Source organism: Gymnodraco acuticeps, unplaced genomic scaffold, assembly GCF_902827175.1.
Source record: "Gymnodraco acuticeps unplaced genomic scaffold, fGymAcu1.1, whole genome shotgun sequence".
In the NCBI taxonomy this organism is placed as follows: Eukaryota; Metazoa; Chordata; class Actinopteri; order Perciformes; family Bathydraconidae; genus Gymnodraco; species Gymnodraco acuticeps.
Window position 1 is genome coordinate 4,016 of NW_022989894.1, and position 18,213 is coordinate 22,228.

Sequence of the window (18,213 nt, forward strand, 5' to 3'; positions counted from 1 at the left end):
AACCAATCTCTTACACTGTTGTTCTGTATATGAAAAATGTATTTAATATGTAATAGTGATGTCATCTATTGTAAATATGTACAATGGTATAACAATGTTGTGGTATTGTTATTATTGCTTTCAGGATGTCTATCACCATCTGGCAAAGGGACTATCGATGAAAACTAGCCTTTCGGCTAATTCGAGTACTTTTACATGTTTTTAATATGTTGATGCACACTTAATGTACATATGTTCCTTGTTTTAAATTAATCAATTCAATTAGTGTGTGAATGTTTGGTTGTTTGCTGGTAATCAGTATTGAACAAAACGCAGCTTGACACGTTTTAAAGAAACAGAGACAATGGTGCAATTAAATCTTCAGGTTTTGTTTACACTGACATTATGACCTGGCTATACCCTGAGTTTCAACATGACTATGCAAACAGGATAACTGTTGGATTGTATTTAAATGTTTCACCTCCAACGGCTCACAAAAAGTGTCTTCCCAAGAAGGCCCAAGAACAGCACAGTCGAAGTTGAACTTTCCTTGATTCATGTAAAAACTGCAAATAATTAATAAGTCACTTAATGCACAATTTTAGCTTGTTTTATTTGGTATTTTATGTAATCATGTAGCCTATGTTTGAAACAGAGAGATCCACATAAAACTGAGGTTTAATGAATGACGTAACTGTCATGCGATTAAAAACAAAGAGTCTTTACCTACAAGAAAGATATGTTCCCCTTTATTTAGCTAACCCTAACAGCCAGCTAATGTTGGACACATTATTTCGTCTCTCATTAAATAGTTTATAGGCAGCTATCACATTTTACATCATAAATTGCGACATCCATTAAAAGGGGACACTCAAAATCTATCACTGTACTGCGTTTGTTAGGGCTCGTGCTCCAGGAAGATCGCGAATGTCGAAGAAACCGGAAGTGGTAACAGGGAAGTATTTCACTCCGGATGTTAATCTTTGATTCACCCAGAAAGTTCCTGTGCCGTCAAAACAAAAACAGCGCTCACACACAGACGGTAGCTAATATCAGTGAGAGCAACAACCTTTACATATCTGTCTGTTTTTCCACCATGCAACTGAAATCATGTTGTATTTACAGCACCGGAGTTATTTCTATTCTACTTTTGATTGCCGGCATTTCTTTGGTGTTGACTAACGTGTTTCCACATATCCTACAGTCGGTGGTTAAAAAGGTATGCCAAACATCTTATTCTGGGAAACCTTGTTTATGTAGGCGTTATGGTTAGATGACCACTAACTATTTAACGTTAGACATTTTGGTGACGGTTATTGTTAGTTAGCTTATTGTTATTGTGACGAAATGGCAGACAGTCTGATGAGTTTCGATTATGCCATAGAGATCAGTATGGTGTGTCTGATGGGCAGCTTTAACATTAGGTATTTAGCTAGCTGGCTTTAAAATTGAATGTTTTACCAATGGCTAACATTAAGGAATTGATGTTCTCACTACTCATCAAGTTAGCAAGCTCTGACAGCCAGCTTCTCCCGATACTCATAGACAATTATTTAGCCAGTTGAATGAAGAAGTGTTGAGCTGTTTTGGGTGGGGTTTTTGCATATTAAAATCTATAACAGATATATATCTAGCACACTTTTATATTTGACTTTTGAAATAACTTATTTTAGATTTGTGAAATTCGTACGTCATTGCAATGTTTATTACATATCATATCCTGCCTGGTTATCCATATTGTGATTCAACCACGTACAGCAGCCTTTGTCATATGATGTGAGGACAGCTTAGTCAGCTAAATATGCATCTGAAGTTGCAAATTGTTCTCCACTGTGCAGTACATATAACCCAATGCTCTTTGTTCCCCATAGGAAGTCGTTTTGAAGAATGGCACGGAGGCGTTTGAGGCCTGGGAGAATCCACCAGCCCCTATTTACATGCAGTTTTACTTCTTCAATCTGACAAACCCCCTGGAGGTGCTGGATGGAGATCGGCCTGCTGTGCTGGAGATCGGACCATATACATACAGGTGAGGAAAAGGAAAAATACTCTAATTACTCTGGTCGTCTATTTCATAAACCAGAAGTGCAGATGTCACAGTAAAAGAAAGCCACAAAGCCATTACGAAGCACAATTGTTGATTCTGTTAAATCAAATCAAAACTGACGATATCATCAATGCAGAAAGGTGATGATTAGATTAGGTAAAACACAAAAGGAAGAACCTGAAAAATAGATAAGCAGGGCAGTTGTAAACATGACATCATAATATGCATCAACAATACATGTTTCACTTTAGTGCAAAATGTAAGACTATAAGTCAACATATTAATCGATTATATTCAATAATTAATCAAATACATTGCTTATGAAGTTGTAATTGGTATCCTTGCCTCAAGATCATCATGTTCGATTAGAGTTAACATAAAAAGCATGACTATAGTGCATCTCACTCACTCACAGTCAATCCTCACAGTAAATACAGAGCTAAATCCCAGATCAAATGCACGCTGAAGGCTCTTTGAGCAGCTTTTCTCTCACTGATTGTGCTGTTATGTTAAATGTTTGTTGTTTGTGTTTCATGTATTTTTGTCTGGATATTTGTCTGTTGATGTTGGACATGGAGCTGCTGTGACGCAAGTCAAATTTCAGACTTGATCTGACAAATAAAGTAATATCGTATCTTGGTTGGAAAACTTCCCTTTTACTCGTGTGGTCATTACAAATCGTTCTGAATAGTCAGGAGTCAGTATTGACTGTAAAGATGATTTAACCTTATTTTGACTTCAATGGAAACCTCTTCCTTCTTTATGCAATATTTAAACCAGAACTAATAGTTTCAGTACAGAATTCTATAATTATTTAACAATAGCCTCTTCTCTGTAGTATGAGATACAGATACTGTAATAAGATAATAGGCCAACCTAGTGTATTGTTGTATTGTTTGTCTTTAAATATTTGGCTGCAACAAGGAACTAAGAGTTAACATCTTTCTACCATAAAGCCAGTTATAACCCAGCTGCTGTCATTTCCTACACAGAGAGTACCGGCCGATGGAGCAAGTGGACTTCCAGGAAAATGGCACCAAAGTAGCATCTGTCAACACAAAGACCTACATATTTCAGAGAGACATGTCCCGGGGTCCAGAGAGTGATCTCATCAGGACGGTCAACATCCCTGCAATTGTGAGCATTGCAGATCCATTTACTGCTTGTGTTGTTTAATATTATACTGTTTTATTAATGTTGTATTGTGTATCAACCACAATATTATTTTTATTTTTTAATAAAGAGTTCTTATAATATCCTCATACTTTAAAGGTAAAGTATTAAAGATCCATGGATAACAAATCTTCTTAACATTATTTTTTAAACAATTAAGAATGACATCACTCAAATGGTGTAACAACAGACTCACAGGTTACATCAATAATTTTTAATTATATACAAAAATGTTCTCTCTCCCCTCCCCCAAAATGTATGAGACGATGTTGCCATTTATCTTCATTACAGTAGATGTGCTTTCCTTTTATTGTTACAAAGATATAACAGTACATGATGCTTTGTAGGTATAGGATTGATAATATGTACTGTGAAGTGAACTCTCATAAAGATTATAAAAAATGTGATTCAAGTAAATGATTCATCCCATTTGTCTTCAAAGAACTTCTGTCATTCGTCGCTTTACAACGCAGTTTGTCTTTCTTTTTTTACCCGGTAGACGGTGATGGAGCAATTCAAAGATAATTGGGCCTATGCAAACTTGATCTCCTCCTACATGAAATCTGAAAACGAAAGCCTTTTCACCACACGCACAGTAGGAGAGCTGCTGTGGGGATATGAAGACCCCCTGCTCAAAGCCCTCAAACTTTTAAAACCCAACCTGGACGATGTTTTTGGACTCTTCTATAAGGTCAAGTATAATAATGCATGTATTTATATAGTGCTTTTCCTGGTGCTCAATGACGCTTTACAAGCAGGAAGAGAAAATAACAATAACAACTAATATAAATATGATATTGTACACTTTGTCCAGAGTTTGTTGATCATTAAAATGGTATAAACTATATGAGATAATTGCAAAGAAATTGTATTAAAATTGCAGAAAGTCAAGAGTTGCTATTTGTTTGAGCTGTTTGTTAAAAATGTTCCCTTTTTTTCCTACAGACCAATGCTTCCAACGATGGGGAGTATGTCTTCTTCACTGGCCAGCAGAACTACAAGGACTTTGCCAGAGTGGATACGTGGAAAGGTGAAAGGTAATTGTCTCAACTCACCTTGAGCAACTAACAATGACAGTGAAGGAATGAGACCTAATCAGTGACAATCATTGATTACATGCAGCTTAAATGGATGAGAGTTGGGTCTCATGATTATATCAGTACAGGACGGGCATGTGATCAAGGCTCGTCTCACCCTGTTTGATTACATTAAGAGATTTCTCCTGACATTGTCTTATCACAATTGACAAGTGTCTTTAATCAGAGCAATTCATTTCAAAAAGCCACACCATTGTTAATCTCCTCTGATTAATTCACAACTTTCCTTTGTGTCTGTCAGAGAGTTATACTTATTTCCTTTTTTTGAAGCCACTAACCTTTCGCTCAGTTACGGCCCGTCCACACAGCGGCATTGAAAGAAGCTTCCAACGCTTCTGCCCATTCACTTTGAATGGGGTGACGTCACTTTTCGCCGAACTGCATTGTGGGAAGCAGAGCGGAGCTTTCCTGGCGTTTCAGGCTGCAAAAGTTGAGCAATGTTCAACTTTTGAAGCTTCTGAAGCTTTCGGTGGAAGCGTCAGCCAATCAAATCATATGCCAGTACAAGCTCTAGCCAATCAAACCGCTGCTTGTGTGTCAGGGGCGGGAGATTCATGTGATTGGTTGTTGGTCAAGCTTCAGACACGCCCAGCTCCAAGCTTTTTTTGAAGCTGTAGTGTGGACGGGCCGTTACTGTAAATAGTAATACTAACTTACAGCCAGGAAACTGTTAGCCTAGCCTAGCATAAACACCAAAATGTCATACTCCTCCTTGACCTCATTAAATACTACTGTTGACGAATAAGGAGCAGCAACATTACCCAATCTTTTCTGACCTTCAACATATTTTGTCCTGATTATTTTCAAGCCCACACCATTGACAGCATTTAACATAATTTTGCCTAACAAATTGCTTTGTTCATCTTTAATCAAACTGACAAAGGAACAGATATTAAAGGGGTTGGTGCTGGGTATTCTAAATGCCTTAAACCAGGGGTGCCCAACCTTTTTTTAACTGAGAGCTACTTTTAAAGTTGCCAGTCTGCCGAGATCTACCAGTCCAAATAGAGGCGTAGCCATTACTGACAGCCTCCTACCAGGTAAATACACACTTCTACTTGTATAAAACTGACCTTTGTATGATGAATACTTCATAAAATACTGCAGATCGATCCTTTATCTTACCTCTTTCTAATCAACACACATACAAGTATTTAACTGAAGTTACACAACAGTGTTGTTGATACAGAGTTGGAGTTTATTCACACGTCACACTACAGTGGGTAATGTTTAAGAAACATTGAACAGTGCTGCCACATATGACACAGGACAAAAAGAAAAGACTCTGAACCCTTTCTTTGCCATTATATAAAAATAGTGTTGCTACAAAAGTATAAATTAGGCTTACTAATAAGACAACTCAGATCTGAAGCTACGCAGGAATCTGCTGCCAAAGTGCAATAAAAAAGACAAAATGAATAGAATCAAACCCTTTTTTGTAGCATTTTAGTAGAGTATAAAAAGAAATGCCTTTTAAAATAGGAAGCAAGCAACACTAGTTTCTTAACCTGAATTGATAATAGACTATAATCAATTTAAGTTTGCATTCGTATACCATTTTGTACAATAATTATAATGAATAAGTTCAAACAAACTAAAACTTACAGCTGATTAATAACGGTATCTAACTTGAGTTTTTATTATATCAAAAACCTGTTGAAATGCTACTGTTATTTTTTACTGTCCCCAAAAAGCTCATCGGCAGCCTCCAGGAATGCTTCTTTCACAACTTCGCCGTCTTTGAAAGACTTCATGTGTTTCTCAAGAACGTGACTGACACGATAAGATGCTCTGGTAGCAGCCTTGCTCTTGTTGTTGGGCCTGGTGAAAATGGACTGCTGTGCATTTAGCCGTCCTTTCAGGCCCCTCCCCTTTTGGGAGCGTAGGGCAGAATTAGGGAATTCCGTCTCGTAGCGTTTGTGCACTGTTTTGAAATGCCGCTCCTAAATGACCCTTCTTCGATAAAGCCACGCTCGCATTGCAGATGAGACAGATGGACTTTGAATTGGAATAGATACAAAAATAATCATCCTCCCACTCTGAGTTAAAATTATATATATTTTGCTTCTGCCATAATTGCGGTCTTGTTTGTGTGCGGACTGTCACTCCTGATGACACGGACAACGTTAGCGAATTAGTGCACTGCCCACCAGTCACGCCCCGACACATGGGGTCACGCCGGCCAATCACAAAGCTTTGATGCGTTCACGTGCATTATTCTGGCACAGGCAGATTATGTTATAGGACATTAACGATAAAACAGAATATTGTTGTTCTATTTTTAGACACATTTCGCAATCGACTGGGAATCTCCCCTGCCTTAAACCTTACAGAATTTTAAATTCATAAATGAAAAACTGATAAAGAAAACTTTAATGACCTTATTGTACTTGTGTTTTTCTGTGTGTGCAGCAAACTGGATTGGTGGACATCTGATGAGTGCAATATGATCAATGGAACCAATGGAGCATCTTTCCATCCCATCATCACCAAGAATGAGACGCTCTACATGTTCTCCTCTGACCTGTGCAGGTGAGTGGACCGCAGAGTGTTTTACTGACTTCTAAAGAGACCATGCTGCTAGTAGGCTAAAATGTGTCTATGTGTGTATTGGGCATGTAGAATTATAATAAATTGATGTTTCAATGCCTAGATAATATTCTAGAGGATGTTCTTATATACAGTCAGATGAGCCTTCGCATGAGCCCACGTCTTATTTTAGTGTTTTTTTCTCTCTTTTTTTATTAGCTTACTCCTCTTAAGTCATTTAAAAGCATTATTTAGTTTGTTTTAAGGATTTACATATTTACAGCACATGCACAAATAATAATCTGTAAATAATGAAAAAAACAAGTAACAAATATAAATTATTACATAAATATTGGTTTGTAGGAAGCAAACGACTGAAGAAGCAGAGCTTTAGATAATGCTGCTTTCAATTAGGTATTGTTTTCTGTTTCCTCTACTGCTGAGTCACATTTCCTGGTCTTATCTGCTTGACATTAGCTGGTTAGTGAAATCACTTCCCCCTCAGTCTTCCTAAAAAAATCCATTCCTAATCCTTTCCCTCTGCATTATTTGCGTCTGGATGTGGGATTAGGATTATTCCTTTAGCCTGACTGGTTGAATGGTTGGCCAAAAATAAGGTCACTGTACGCTTACTACATATTTAGTGAAGATTAAAACATTTAAATCAGCTCTTCATACATCAGAAGTGAGAGTGGCTCAAGTAACTGACAGCAGGCCTGTGAGGCATCCACATGTTCCTTTAAACACTTTTGGTTCTTGTTTGTGCTGTGCATGTTTTCACTAAATCACATACCACCACACGCCAATGTACCACATGTGTGTACCCCCCTTTGTTTCACTTCCAGCATCACATAATTGCTTTGTGTCTGCATAGATTAACCAGCATCTGTTTCCAAGGTCTCTGTACGCTCTGTATGAGGAGGATGTGACGGTGAAGGGGATCCCTGGGTATCGCTTCAGTCCCCCTAGCGAGGTGTTTGCCAATCACACCGTGAACCCTGCCAACGCCGGCTTCTGTGTCCCCGCTGGAAACTGCCTGGGCTCTGGCGTTCTGAATGTCAGCCTGTGTAAACAAGGTAGGAAGTGCATTAAGGAAAAGCCAGAATAACACTTTATCGTCTCACCATGGGAAAAGGTTCTTTAGAAAGCTGTTCGTCATGACGAAACAGCTTTCTAAAGAACCTGCTCAGCTGAGTGGTTTCTATAATGTTACTAACTGAATGTTTTGTGTGTTCAGGAGCTCCCATCGTAATGTCGACACCTCACTTCTACCAGGCCGATGAGAAATATGTTCAGGATGTGTTCGGCATGAGGCCTAAGAAGGAGCAGCACCAGACTGCAATTGATATCAATCCGGTAATTATCTCAACTTTAATTATTCTCTCCAGACAGGCTATAAGATATTTAAAATATTCAAGTAGTAATTAGTAGAAAAGAGAGCTGAGCCAGAAGGCAAATCTCTCTGTCTACCGGGCCATTTTCGTTCCTACCCTCACCTATGGTCATGACCGAAAGAACGAGATCGCGGATACAAGCGGTCGAGATGGGTTTTCTCCGCAGGGTGGCTGGTGTCTCCCTTAGGGATACGGTGAGAAGTTCAGTCATCCGGGAGGGACTCGGAGTTGAGCCGCTCGGAGTTGAGCCGAGTTGAGACCAAGGGGTAGACCTAGGACCAGGTGGAGGGATTATATCTCTTCGCTGGCCTGGGAGTGCCTTGGGATCCCCCAGTCAGAGCTGGTTGATGTCGCCAGGGAAAAGAAAGTTTGGGGCTCTCTGCTGGAACTGCTACCCCCGTGACCCGACCACGGATAAGCGGGAGAAGATGGATGGATGGAAGTTGTAATTTGTGTCTGGTATTTTTTCGAGAATTTACAAAAACGATTTATTTCAAAAGACAAAAGATATCTCTGACTTTACTGAGTCCATTAACAGTGAGTGTGCTCTGAAGGTGTCAAGTTTCCATTTGATACGTTCATGTGTATATCATTCTTAACTATGAATGAACATTACCGTAAAGTAGCAAACACATTTTTGAGTAGAGGGGGACTTTGGAAATGTAGTTGTCAGCGGTCAGCAGAGCAGGTTCATCCAAAGTGCAGACGGACAATGGTTTAAACATAAAATAACCTTTATTCAAGGTTGACTGGATATACAGCATACAGACCAGAACTCTCTCCTTATTAAACTCAAAGAAAACCAGCTGAAAAACCAGAACTTAAATTCATGCAGAAATAATCAAAGGACAAGACACAGCTTGGCAGGACAGGAAAAACACAATGGCCCCAGGGGAACAGAATCAGTAATCAAACAGGAGGGAAAACACAGAGACAGGAAGCAGACACAAGAACACCTTTCAAAATAAAACAGGAAAACAGACAGACCGTGACAATTATCCGTGTACTCAATGTTTAAACTCTTTCTTTACTTTATACACTCAAGTTGTAAAAAATAGTTCAAATGTACAAAGCTGCTATGAAAACGTACATTACAAAAAAACAGTATCATTAATGTTTACCACTAGATGGCGAAGTATCTCAGCTTTGTGACTGCCAGCCCAGCCCTTGCCATACCCACAAAGCAGTAGTAAAATTGGTTAAAGATTAAAGCATTGGTACGTGGAACGGAGCTGTCGCCAAAGATAAGCTCTAACAGCTCTTATCATGTGTAATTCTGTAATAACGTGGTTGAGCCAGTAATAAATCCATAATAAAAGGAAGCAGACTGAGAAAAACACTCCAGTAACACAAAGTGTTGATGCACTATTGTTCATCCTTGTATAACCCGGAAATTCAATTTCTGCAGATATATGCTACCATCTTAATGAAGTTCAGTTGTAGGCTTTCTTCATGGCTCTCTCCGGCAGCCATGTAGTGTTTGCTTTGCATGAAGTATTTATTTAACTTTTTTCTTCATGCTGATTTTTACAGGTCTTCCTTGACATAGCTTTGAATGTGTCATCTTGTAAATTGAAGTTTAGTCTCAGAAAAAAGTAAATATACATTGTGATGCACTACTATCAAAGACAGTAAAATAGTTCAGGAAAAAAACATGCACAAGAATATTAATTCCATTTGCGTTGCTCAGCGTGCATTTCTGAATCACACTTTTGTTTCAATTGAATTCACTTATATTTAGTTAACTCAGACATGTACTGTGGTGGCATTATTATTGTAATCAGTCTTTGAACCCTGTTAAGCTACCGTTTTGTCTAGTTTTCTCCTGGTTATATGATCATCTCCATTGTGTGACTGCATGAGATCACTGGGATTGGTCAAAGTACTGCGACTTTTGTCATAAATACTGGATGCCCTGTACGACTTCCCTGGTAGAATAACCCTCATCCCCTGCCAGCATCAGGCTGTGATTTTACCTTTGCCTCTTGTAGATGCATCTCTGTTGTATGTGCAGTATGTTGGTGTGTTAGCTGTTATACAACACAGTGTCTTGGCAAATATGTTGTGTTGCTAAATGTTATAATGAGCCATAAATGTTCATTCATCAGGATTGACAGGTGTGTCTTTTAACCATACATTCCTAACAAATGTCATTCTGTTTTGCAGCTAACTGGAATCATTATTCAAGCTGCCAAACGGCTCCAGGTCAACGTGTTTGTTGAGAAAATGTCCTACTTCAGGTAATCAGCTCACATCTTCATCAGTCTCACGTCACGGCACCCCCTTGTTGGCTTTAATGCAGCGGTGACAGATGTATGACTACCTAGGTCCAGGAAAGGGTTGCCATTAAAATAACAGTAAAGCAATCATGCCAGCATCATCACTATGAATGGACTCTTGGACGCTAGTGGCTCGTGGATCTACTTGACGAAAAAACAATCTTGATGTAATATGAGTCTAAACAAGGGCTGCACATTATGTGGAAAATATCCAATCACTTTGTTGAATATCAATCAGCAATAAATAGAGAGATATTAAACTGAACTACATGTTGGTGTTCTGTTAAAAATATGTATTGAACCATTGAGCAGCACTAGTCAATAATAGATGTACAAGTTGTCAAATGATATGTAAGACAACTAAATGTATACTTACTTTAAACGGAGAGCCATTGCAATATTAACAGCTGTCTGAATGTCTTTTTGCCATTTATTCATTTAATTTATAGGAACGAAATGCAAAACATTTGAATAATTTCTTTTTTTTCTTTCAGTCAAACAGGAAACGTGAGGACAGTGATCCTTCCCGTGGTTTATCTCAATGAGGTACACAAACACAGAATAATTGAGACCTTAATTGCACACATTAAATGGCAGAATAAGAAATACTTTTTACTTACATCGATAACCTAGCTTTTCTTTTTCTACCGTCTTGTTGGTTGTGCTGAATCTCTCTCTGCTACCATCTACACAGAGCGTTGTCATTGACGACGCGTCGGCCGCGAAGCTGAGGAAGATAATCGTGGAGCAGCAAGTGGTGGAGAACATCCCCTTCATGCTGATCGGCCTCGCCATCATTATGGGAGGAATCTTCATGTTCCTGATGTGTCGGCAGAACGTCCCCGAGGTGAGCGCTTCAGATGGACATTCATGAGTTTGTGTGGTTGTTAGAGCTGCAGAAAACTATTATTTTCATTCAGAATAAATCAGTTAGTAATGTTTTTCTTTTATAGATTCATAGTGAGGTCTAGGGAGTGTCAAAATAAATCATTATGTCCAAATCCAAAGATATTTATTAAAAAAAACACAAAAAAAATACAATTAACAGAATTGTTAGCAATAATTATTTATATTCTTGCGATCAATGATTGATTCATTGAATAATCATTTCAGACCTAGTGGTTATGTTGAAAACAAGCATAAATCATTTACTCTAATATTATTTGAAGTGGCAATTGCCAAAGTTGAATAAGATAAGATAAACTTTATTGATCCCAAATTGGGATTGTTGTTGTTGTTGCAGCATGTAAAACAAAGTATTGCACATCATTAGAAAATAAAAAGAGTAATAATAAACAATATAAACATCTCAAAATAGAAGATAAAACAGAAGAGTGAGAATATAAACGTTGCCCATCTTTAAAATAAAAATACATTATATATTTTTTTCTATAGAATATGTATTATTGTACATAACAAATGTTAGATATTTATGTGCAAATGTAAATAAATGGACATGGTTTTCATTAATGTCTTAAGTTAACTCTTTTGTGTGTGTTTTCTCTTTCAGAGCACCACAGCTGAACGGCAGCCCCTGCTCTCGTCATAGCACCAAACTGTACGTTTAAAGAAGGAGGACTGCCATATTTGCATAATAATTCACGTGTTAAATGGAGCTGCAATTCCTACCAGTATCCCCCGAGTAATAGCTCAATTAATTACCAAAATTACATCTTTTTATCCAGCTTATCCAATGTTTTTAGGAAAACAAAGTGAAGAGGTTTGTTACAGGGATGAGGTTAATGTCTCCCTTACAAGTAAGTTGTATTGATGATGAAATCCTTTTTTTTTTTTTTTTTATCTTAAAGATTGTCTTTTATACCTTTTTAATTATGGGCTCTGAAATGATCAAACCCCCAGGAATTGATGTGAAAATATACTGTCACTGATTGATTATTGTGTGTGTGTGTGTGTGTGTGTGTGTGTGTGTGTGTGTGTGTGTGTGTGTGTGTGTGTGTGTGTGTGTGTGTGTGTGTGTGTGTGTGTGTGTGTGTGTGGTGTGTGTGTGTGTGTGTGTGTGTGTGTGTGTGTGTGTGTGTGTGTGTGTGTGTGTGTGTGTGTGTGTGTGTGTGTGTGTGTGTGTGCATGAATGATATGAATGCCTGCAGAACTGAAATAGTGATAAGGGAATACTGTCGGCGTGTGTTTGTAAAATAGGCCTGTTTTCAGCCTGCTCTAGTGAGATTGTTGAAGCATCAGTATAGGAAGAAAGTTAGCAACACTGTTTTAATGCAAGAGACACATATCCTTCTTTTTTTTAACACCAACATTTCACTTTTCCGTATTGTCTCTAAGTGAATGACAAGGTCAAGCTGTGCAAAACGACTGCTGGCATATGTATTCTTGATGTCATGAATATAGTCATCTCGGCTTCCTTTTAATACCATGTACTCTTAGTCTGTTGTAACCTTAAATGGAAATCCACTTAATCCCAATATATGCAAATATCGTAATGTGTATTACTTCAACAAAAGCAGTGTAAAGGGAACTTGTTTGTCTTGTGCAAGGTACAATGTCTTGTCCCATGATGGTGTAAAGCACCATGTTAGATTTGATGTCTCCATGAGTTATCCTACTGATATCCTTAAAACAGTGCAAGATCAGCTTGATGCTACTGACACTGCAAAAGAGAAAGTTATGTATTTCTTTTTAACCACCACGAATTGTCCATAAATAATATGGTTCAATTCTGCACTTCTAAATAACATTATTGTATCTGATTATTGTTACTTTATTTAGGATCTGGGTAAAAAAATACATGTTTTTCTTTATTTTCTTTGGCAACAGCCTATTGGATTTAAATGAAATAGATTTTGTGTCCAGAACTAAGTACTGTAGAATGTCATTACAATGTGTAATTTGCTATTTGAATAACCACTATTTCACACACATAACTGACAGGCTGACTTGTTTTAATGTTGTTGTGGTCTTCGTTTCACATGTTACAGATTATTGTTTACACTACTACCCATACAAAGTAACAATCAATATGTAATCACTGTTTACATAATAGGTCAATAGGTCAAATATCTAACAAGCTGAACATTGTCTTAACATTTGCTGCAACCTTTAATAAACCTGCTGTGCTTCAAACCCTCTCCTTGTGTTTCCTCCTAGACAAGATGATTTGATAAAGTGAATAGTTGGTATAATGTCACCCTGCAGTTAAGCAAGAATGTTCTTAATGACAAACTTCAGGGATTTGTCTGATTTGAAACTGTACTTATCACATGACCTTAGTACACACACACATCCATGGAGATTTACAACCACACCTCTCTTGATTTCAACAGATTAACCAATATGACTAATAGTTGTGCACGTAGTATTTTGAAAAACTGACATATCACACCTGCTTTAAATGAGTAAAATAATGGTTGCATTTGATATTCTGATTTTTTTAAATACATTTTTCGTTTTCATAGATGTAGCTTTACATAATGATAATGCATCATTATATATTTTTTACTCCATACATTTTTCTTACATTTAGGATGGTCAACATCCTAAATTACCTACTTTATTTTATACTATGCATTTCAGCCCGTTTCCATTGCTGCTTTGAACACATTTTGAGGTTGAAATGTACCCTCAATTGTTAACAAATAAATTGATGTATATTGTGTTCACTCCATGTTCTTACTTGATATACTATAGTGGAACTATTTCTACTTGACACTAGTGGAACCATTTATTGTCCGGGTGCAGTGAGGTTGTCGGGAAAGCCAGATTCCTGCAGGTCACTGGCCTGGTCAACAAAGATGCCACTTTGGCCAGAAACTCTCACTAAAATGGCTTAAAAGTTAGCAATCTCTACTATAGAGTTGTTGTGTCGTTCACATGGATTTCCTTCAGCGTCCTCCCACAGTCAAAATCATGTAGCTCCACGGGTGAAATGGGTGGATGGATACATTTTCTACAACCGAGACCCATGTTGAGGTTTCAATTACAACTCTCCGACGTGGAATTGTCCTCAATTGCAGGGTTAAAGTGTACTTTGGCTCCCTCTAGATAAACTTTGACTCTGTCTGTCATTATAAAACGGATAAGTTCGACTGTTTAACGAGGTCTGCATCATTGGCAATGACTTCAGATCAGCTTCTAAACCTCAGCCTGAGTCATTAAAGTAGCTAAATTGGAGTATTAATCTTTGATATCTGTCAACAGCTAACTCCTCCCAAACCCTAATCAAAGCCTTTAATACACGTTGCATGACACAACACACCAGCCCCGCCGCAGAACTTCTACTCTCTTGAACCTGATCTGCGAACGGCATGAGGACTGTTCAAGAAAAGATCGTCGTTCTTTCAATGTTCCTGTCTCTGATATGTGCCATCCAGGTATGTGTATGGATTAATATCCTTCTGTTACTGTTTATTTGATCTATTTTCTGCTAATAAAGAACATAATGTCTTCTGATTCGATTACCATCAATCATGCGTGTCATCACAGCCAGGGTCGGCGTCATGGGGGGTCATTCGCGGGCCATGCCCCCCCAAATGAGTCACTGTGCCCCCCCAACACGTGGGCAAGCCTTGCCACTTTGCCGTTTTTTTTTTTTAATCATATAAGTGAAAATGTTTCCACTAACGTTGTCCACACTACAGCTTCAAAAAAAGCTTGGAGCTGGGCGTGTCTGAAGCTTGGGGATTTTATTCGAGCAACGCGACCAACAACCAATCACATGAATCTCCCGCCCCCGACATACAAAGCAAAAAAAATGTATGCGAGCAATATATATATATATAAACTCAGTTTTAAACCAGTTTCACCCACTGTCTCTGCCACCTCCCTCCATGACTGGTTCTTCCGGTTTGTATCCCGGTAGGTGAAGAGGGTCTGGTCATACAAAACCGGGTGATTTGCTACCGCGATAATTAGTTTCTCCTCCATCTTTTTTTTAAATATAGAAATGAACGTCGGGATATCTCTCCCAGCTTAGACGCGGTTTGATTGGCTAGGGCTTGAGCTGTCAGATTTTCAGAAACGGGATTTGATTGGCTGGCGCTGGCTACTCCGGCGTCAGAAGTTGAACATTTGTTCAACTTCTGACGCCGGAGACGGACCGCTATGCTACTCACAATTTAGTTCGGTGAAAAGCGAGGCAACGTGACGTTACCCCATTCAAAGTGAATGGGCAGACGCGTTGGAAACCGTTTTTGAAGCTGTCGAAGCTGTAGTGTGGACGGCCCGTAAAGGTTTTTTGTGTGAAATACATCAGAAATAAAGAATACAAATATAAACACAGCCTGAGGTGTGCTCACTGCTGCTCTCTGATTGGTGTGTTGCTTGACCAATGACCCTCGACCTTTGTTTTGTTATCATTACGTGGCTGTGTGTTTAGATGAAAGCCCAGTGGCGATCTGTTAAACTGATTATACAGTAAAGCCATCGAAAATAATATGATATACAGTACAGTACAAGTAGCCTACTTCTGGGTCTCTGTGTTTCATTCAAGCTCGGCTCTGTGTGTGTCTATGGCTCGAGCGCATTTTGTGAGTGCGCGAGCGGTAACGTGGAATGTTGTAACTAGCATCTGGTTAGCTGGCTGTGCTAACGGATATAAAGAGCTGTTTCTACACCAAGGTGGAGGAGAGTCCTCTCCTGTCAGACTGAGAGGATCTTATAACGTCAGCTTAGTGAGGTAAGGACTCTCTCAGTGTTTAGATAGTTAACTTTAGTGTAAGTTATCTCAGTGGGTCTCAAACGGTTTGGTCACCATTTATGTAAACAAGTATTTGCGAGGAACACCTTTATATGATCATTATAGTTATTAAAAAATAAGAGAATAAATGAAAAACGGGTATGAAATACTATAGGACAGTAACACAAGAATACAGTTTAAAAGGGGAGTGATTAGTAAAATATCCATAAAGAAAAAGTAAATCTGTGTACAGTTCTGTCATATGGATGCTGAGAGATAGGCTATCCATAGATCTCTTCATTTTGCTCTCAAAGTGCACCAGATTGATGCATTTAACTTCAATAGACCCTCCTAGAGGAGGTTAGGTCCACCCCCACCTAAAACATGTTCACATGAATAGGATACTAAATACATTTGCACACTTTTATATGGTGGCCTATGTCCATATGTTTCTGTTTTGGTGGTCGTGCCACAACCGTGCATGTATGCACAAGTCATAGGTGCGCTATAAAATAGCGCAACACCCTGCAATGCGTGTGAAAAACAATAGACTTTACAGCTGAAGTTGCGTTGGTGTTTGTGTGTTGGTTGTTGACGGCAGTGTGTGCCCCCCCTTGGTAAATAATTGCCCCCCCATTCGATTTGTTCTAGAGCCGACCCTGATCATAGCTATTAACAATCGTATTATGTTATTGCAGGTGGATTCAGCGCCTGTGCCTAAAGACTGGAATGGTTTGATACAGCGGACCAAGCGGTCGCTCCTGTGGCGCTGGAACAGCATGAAGCCTGTGGGGGCCAGCTGCAGGGACCACTTAGAGTGTGGCACAAACTACTGCAGGTACGGCAACACTCCTCTGAAATTGCACACATAATCAGACATTTGACCCATTTTGGAACTTACTTTCACATTACGAAGATGTGTTGCTCATTAACAATTTTAGGGTCTGTATTTCTTAATTGTTTTGTCGCTAATGTGAAATAAGATATAACATTCAATGATATTTAACAGACATGTGACCATGGTTGGAGTTTTCAAAGACTTAACATGCAATCGTTTCTCTGTGCTGTATTTGTGCAGCGTGTGAAGTTTTGTCCACATCTGTTTTGCATGGCTTGGACAAAGTCAGACAGTTATGACCCTGCAATAAAGTTGCTCCTTATCTTTACAGGAAACATATATGTTCCTTCTGAAGAGGATAAAACACCTTCAATGTGACAAAACAAACATCTGCCTAATGGACCCAAGTGACCAGTCTCAAGATGAATCATAAATCACCTTAATGTTGTAATAATCTGGTTTGAACTGAAGACCTGCTGATGCTTCTCCTGACTGTGCATTCAGTTAAAGTTCTCTGATCTGGCACTGCAGAAAAACAAAGCTGTAAATGCAGAATTCACACAAACAAATAAAAATGGCTCCATCTAGAGCAATATCGTTTCTTACAATTGCATTATAACAATTGCAGTACATTATCAGACATGCTGAAATGTTTAAATAAGAACATATAAATATACTTGCACATTTTTGTGAGTTTATCTGTTCTTGTTATTATTATATTTGTATTTGTAAATAGTGTGAACAATGTAGACACTTAAATGTTTTTTTTACAAGAGGTTGTATGTCCACATTCTTTTTTTTTACCAAGTTCAGAACAAATTAAAAATGTTCCTCACAATTCATTCTACTCTTTTAATGCAATGGAAGAAGATTAAAACGTTTATGTTGGTTGGTGAAAAAAAAGAAATGGCCCATCTGTGTGAAACATGACATGAATGGGTCAGAGGAAACATGTGTTAAACCTGCTCTTGTTTATGAGCAGAGCTGATCTGATTATTTAAAAATATGTTTGCTCTGCATGAATGAATGTTTTAGACTCATTCCAGCACTGAAACAGGTAACATGGTTAACTTAGTGAGGCTGCCTCCTTCTTATCAAGCTGGAATGAATGCACACATGCACTGTTTTATGCTTCGATGTTTTACCTTTAATCGAGGTATTTACGTGTCATACATCTTACAACCTTCCTAGAAAATGGATGCATCAAAAGCTGAAGTCTGTTCTTTTTCACCA

At 38.4% G+C, this 18,213-nt stretch overlaps 2 protein-coding genes across 3 annotated transcripts; both read left to right on the plus strand.

Annotated features, from left to right (window-relative positions):
• Positions 1–934: 934 nt before the first annotated feature.
• On the plus strand, positions 935–13,591 carry scarb2c (scavenger receptor class B, member 2c). 2 transcript variants are annotated; one of them, XM_034205021.1, is made up of 12 exons: positions 935–1,198; positions 1,851–2,008; positions 2,998–3,163; positions 3,699–3,890; positions 4,145–4,236; positions 6,709–6,828; positions 7,723–7,901; positions 8,063–8,181; positions 10,386–10,459; positions 10,993–11,044; positions 11,193–11,345; positions 12,009–13,591. In XM_034205021.1, the coding sequence occupies exons 1-12, from the start codon at positions 953–955 to the stop codon at positions 12,045–12,047; spliced, it is 1,590 nt and encodes a 529-aa protein (XP_034060912.1). In that variant the 5' UTR covers positions 935–952; the 3' UTR covers positions 12,048–13,591. The 2 variants fall into 2 exon arrangements, with proteins under 2 accessions (XP_034060912.1, XP_034060919.1); XM_034205028.1 differs by having other exon boundaries at positions 936–1,198; positions 3,019–3,163.
• Positions 13,592–14,710: 1,119 nt separating this feature from the next.
• On the plus strand, positions 14,711–17,573 carry LOC117539319 (liver-expressed antimicrobial peptide 2). Its single transcript, XM_034205451.1, has 3 exons — positions 14,711–14,838; positions 16,841–16,980; positions 17,312–17,573. Exons 1-3 carry the CDS (start codon positions 14,773–14,775, stop codon positions 17,331–17,333), a joined length of 228 nt encoding a protein of 75 aa, XP_034061342.1. The 5' UTR covers positions 14,711–14,772; the 3' UTR covers positions 17,334–17,573.
• Positions 17,574–18,213: the final 640 nt, after the last annotated feature.

Coding starts and splice junctions, on each gene's coding strand:
- scarb2c (XM_034205021.1), top strand. CDS start 953: ATGTTAATCTTTGATTCACCCAGAAAGTTCCTGTGCCGTCAAAACAAA. Junction 3,891..4,144: donor TTTTTGGACTCTTCTATAAG/GTCAAGTATAAT, acceptor TTTTTCCTACAG/ACCAATGCTTCCAACGATGG. Junction 8,182..10,385: donor CTGCAATTGATATCAATCCG/GTAATTATCTCA, acceptor TCTGTTTTGCAG/CTAACTGGAATCATTATTCA.
- LOC117539319 (XM_034205451.1), top strand. CDS start 14,773: ATGAGGACTGTTCAAGAAAAGATCGTCGTTCTTTCAATGTTCCTGTCT. Junction 14,839..16,840: donor CTCTGATATGTGCCATCCAG/GTATGTGTATGG, acceptor ATGTTATTGCAG/GTGGATTCAGCGCCTGTGCC. Junction 16,981..17,311: donor TGTGGCACAAACTACTGCAG/GTACGGCAACAC, acceptor TTATCTTTACAG/GAAACATATATGTTCCTTCT.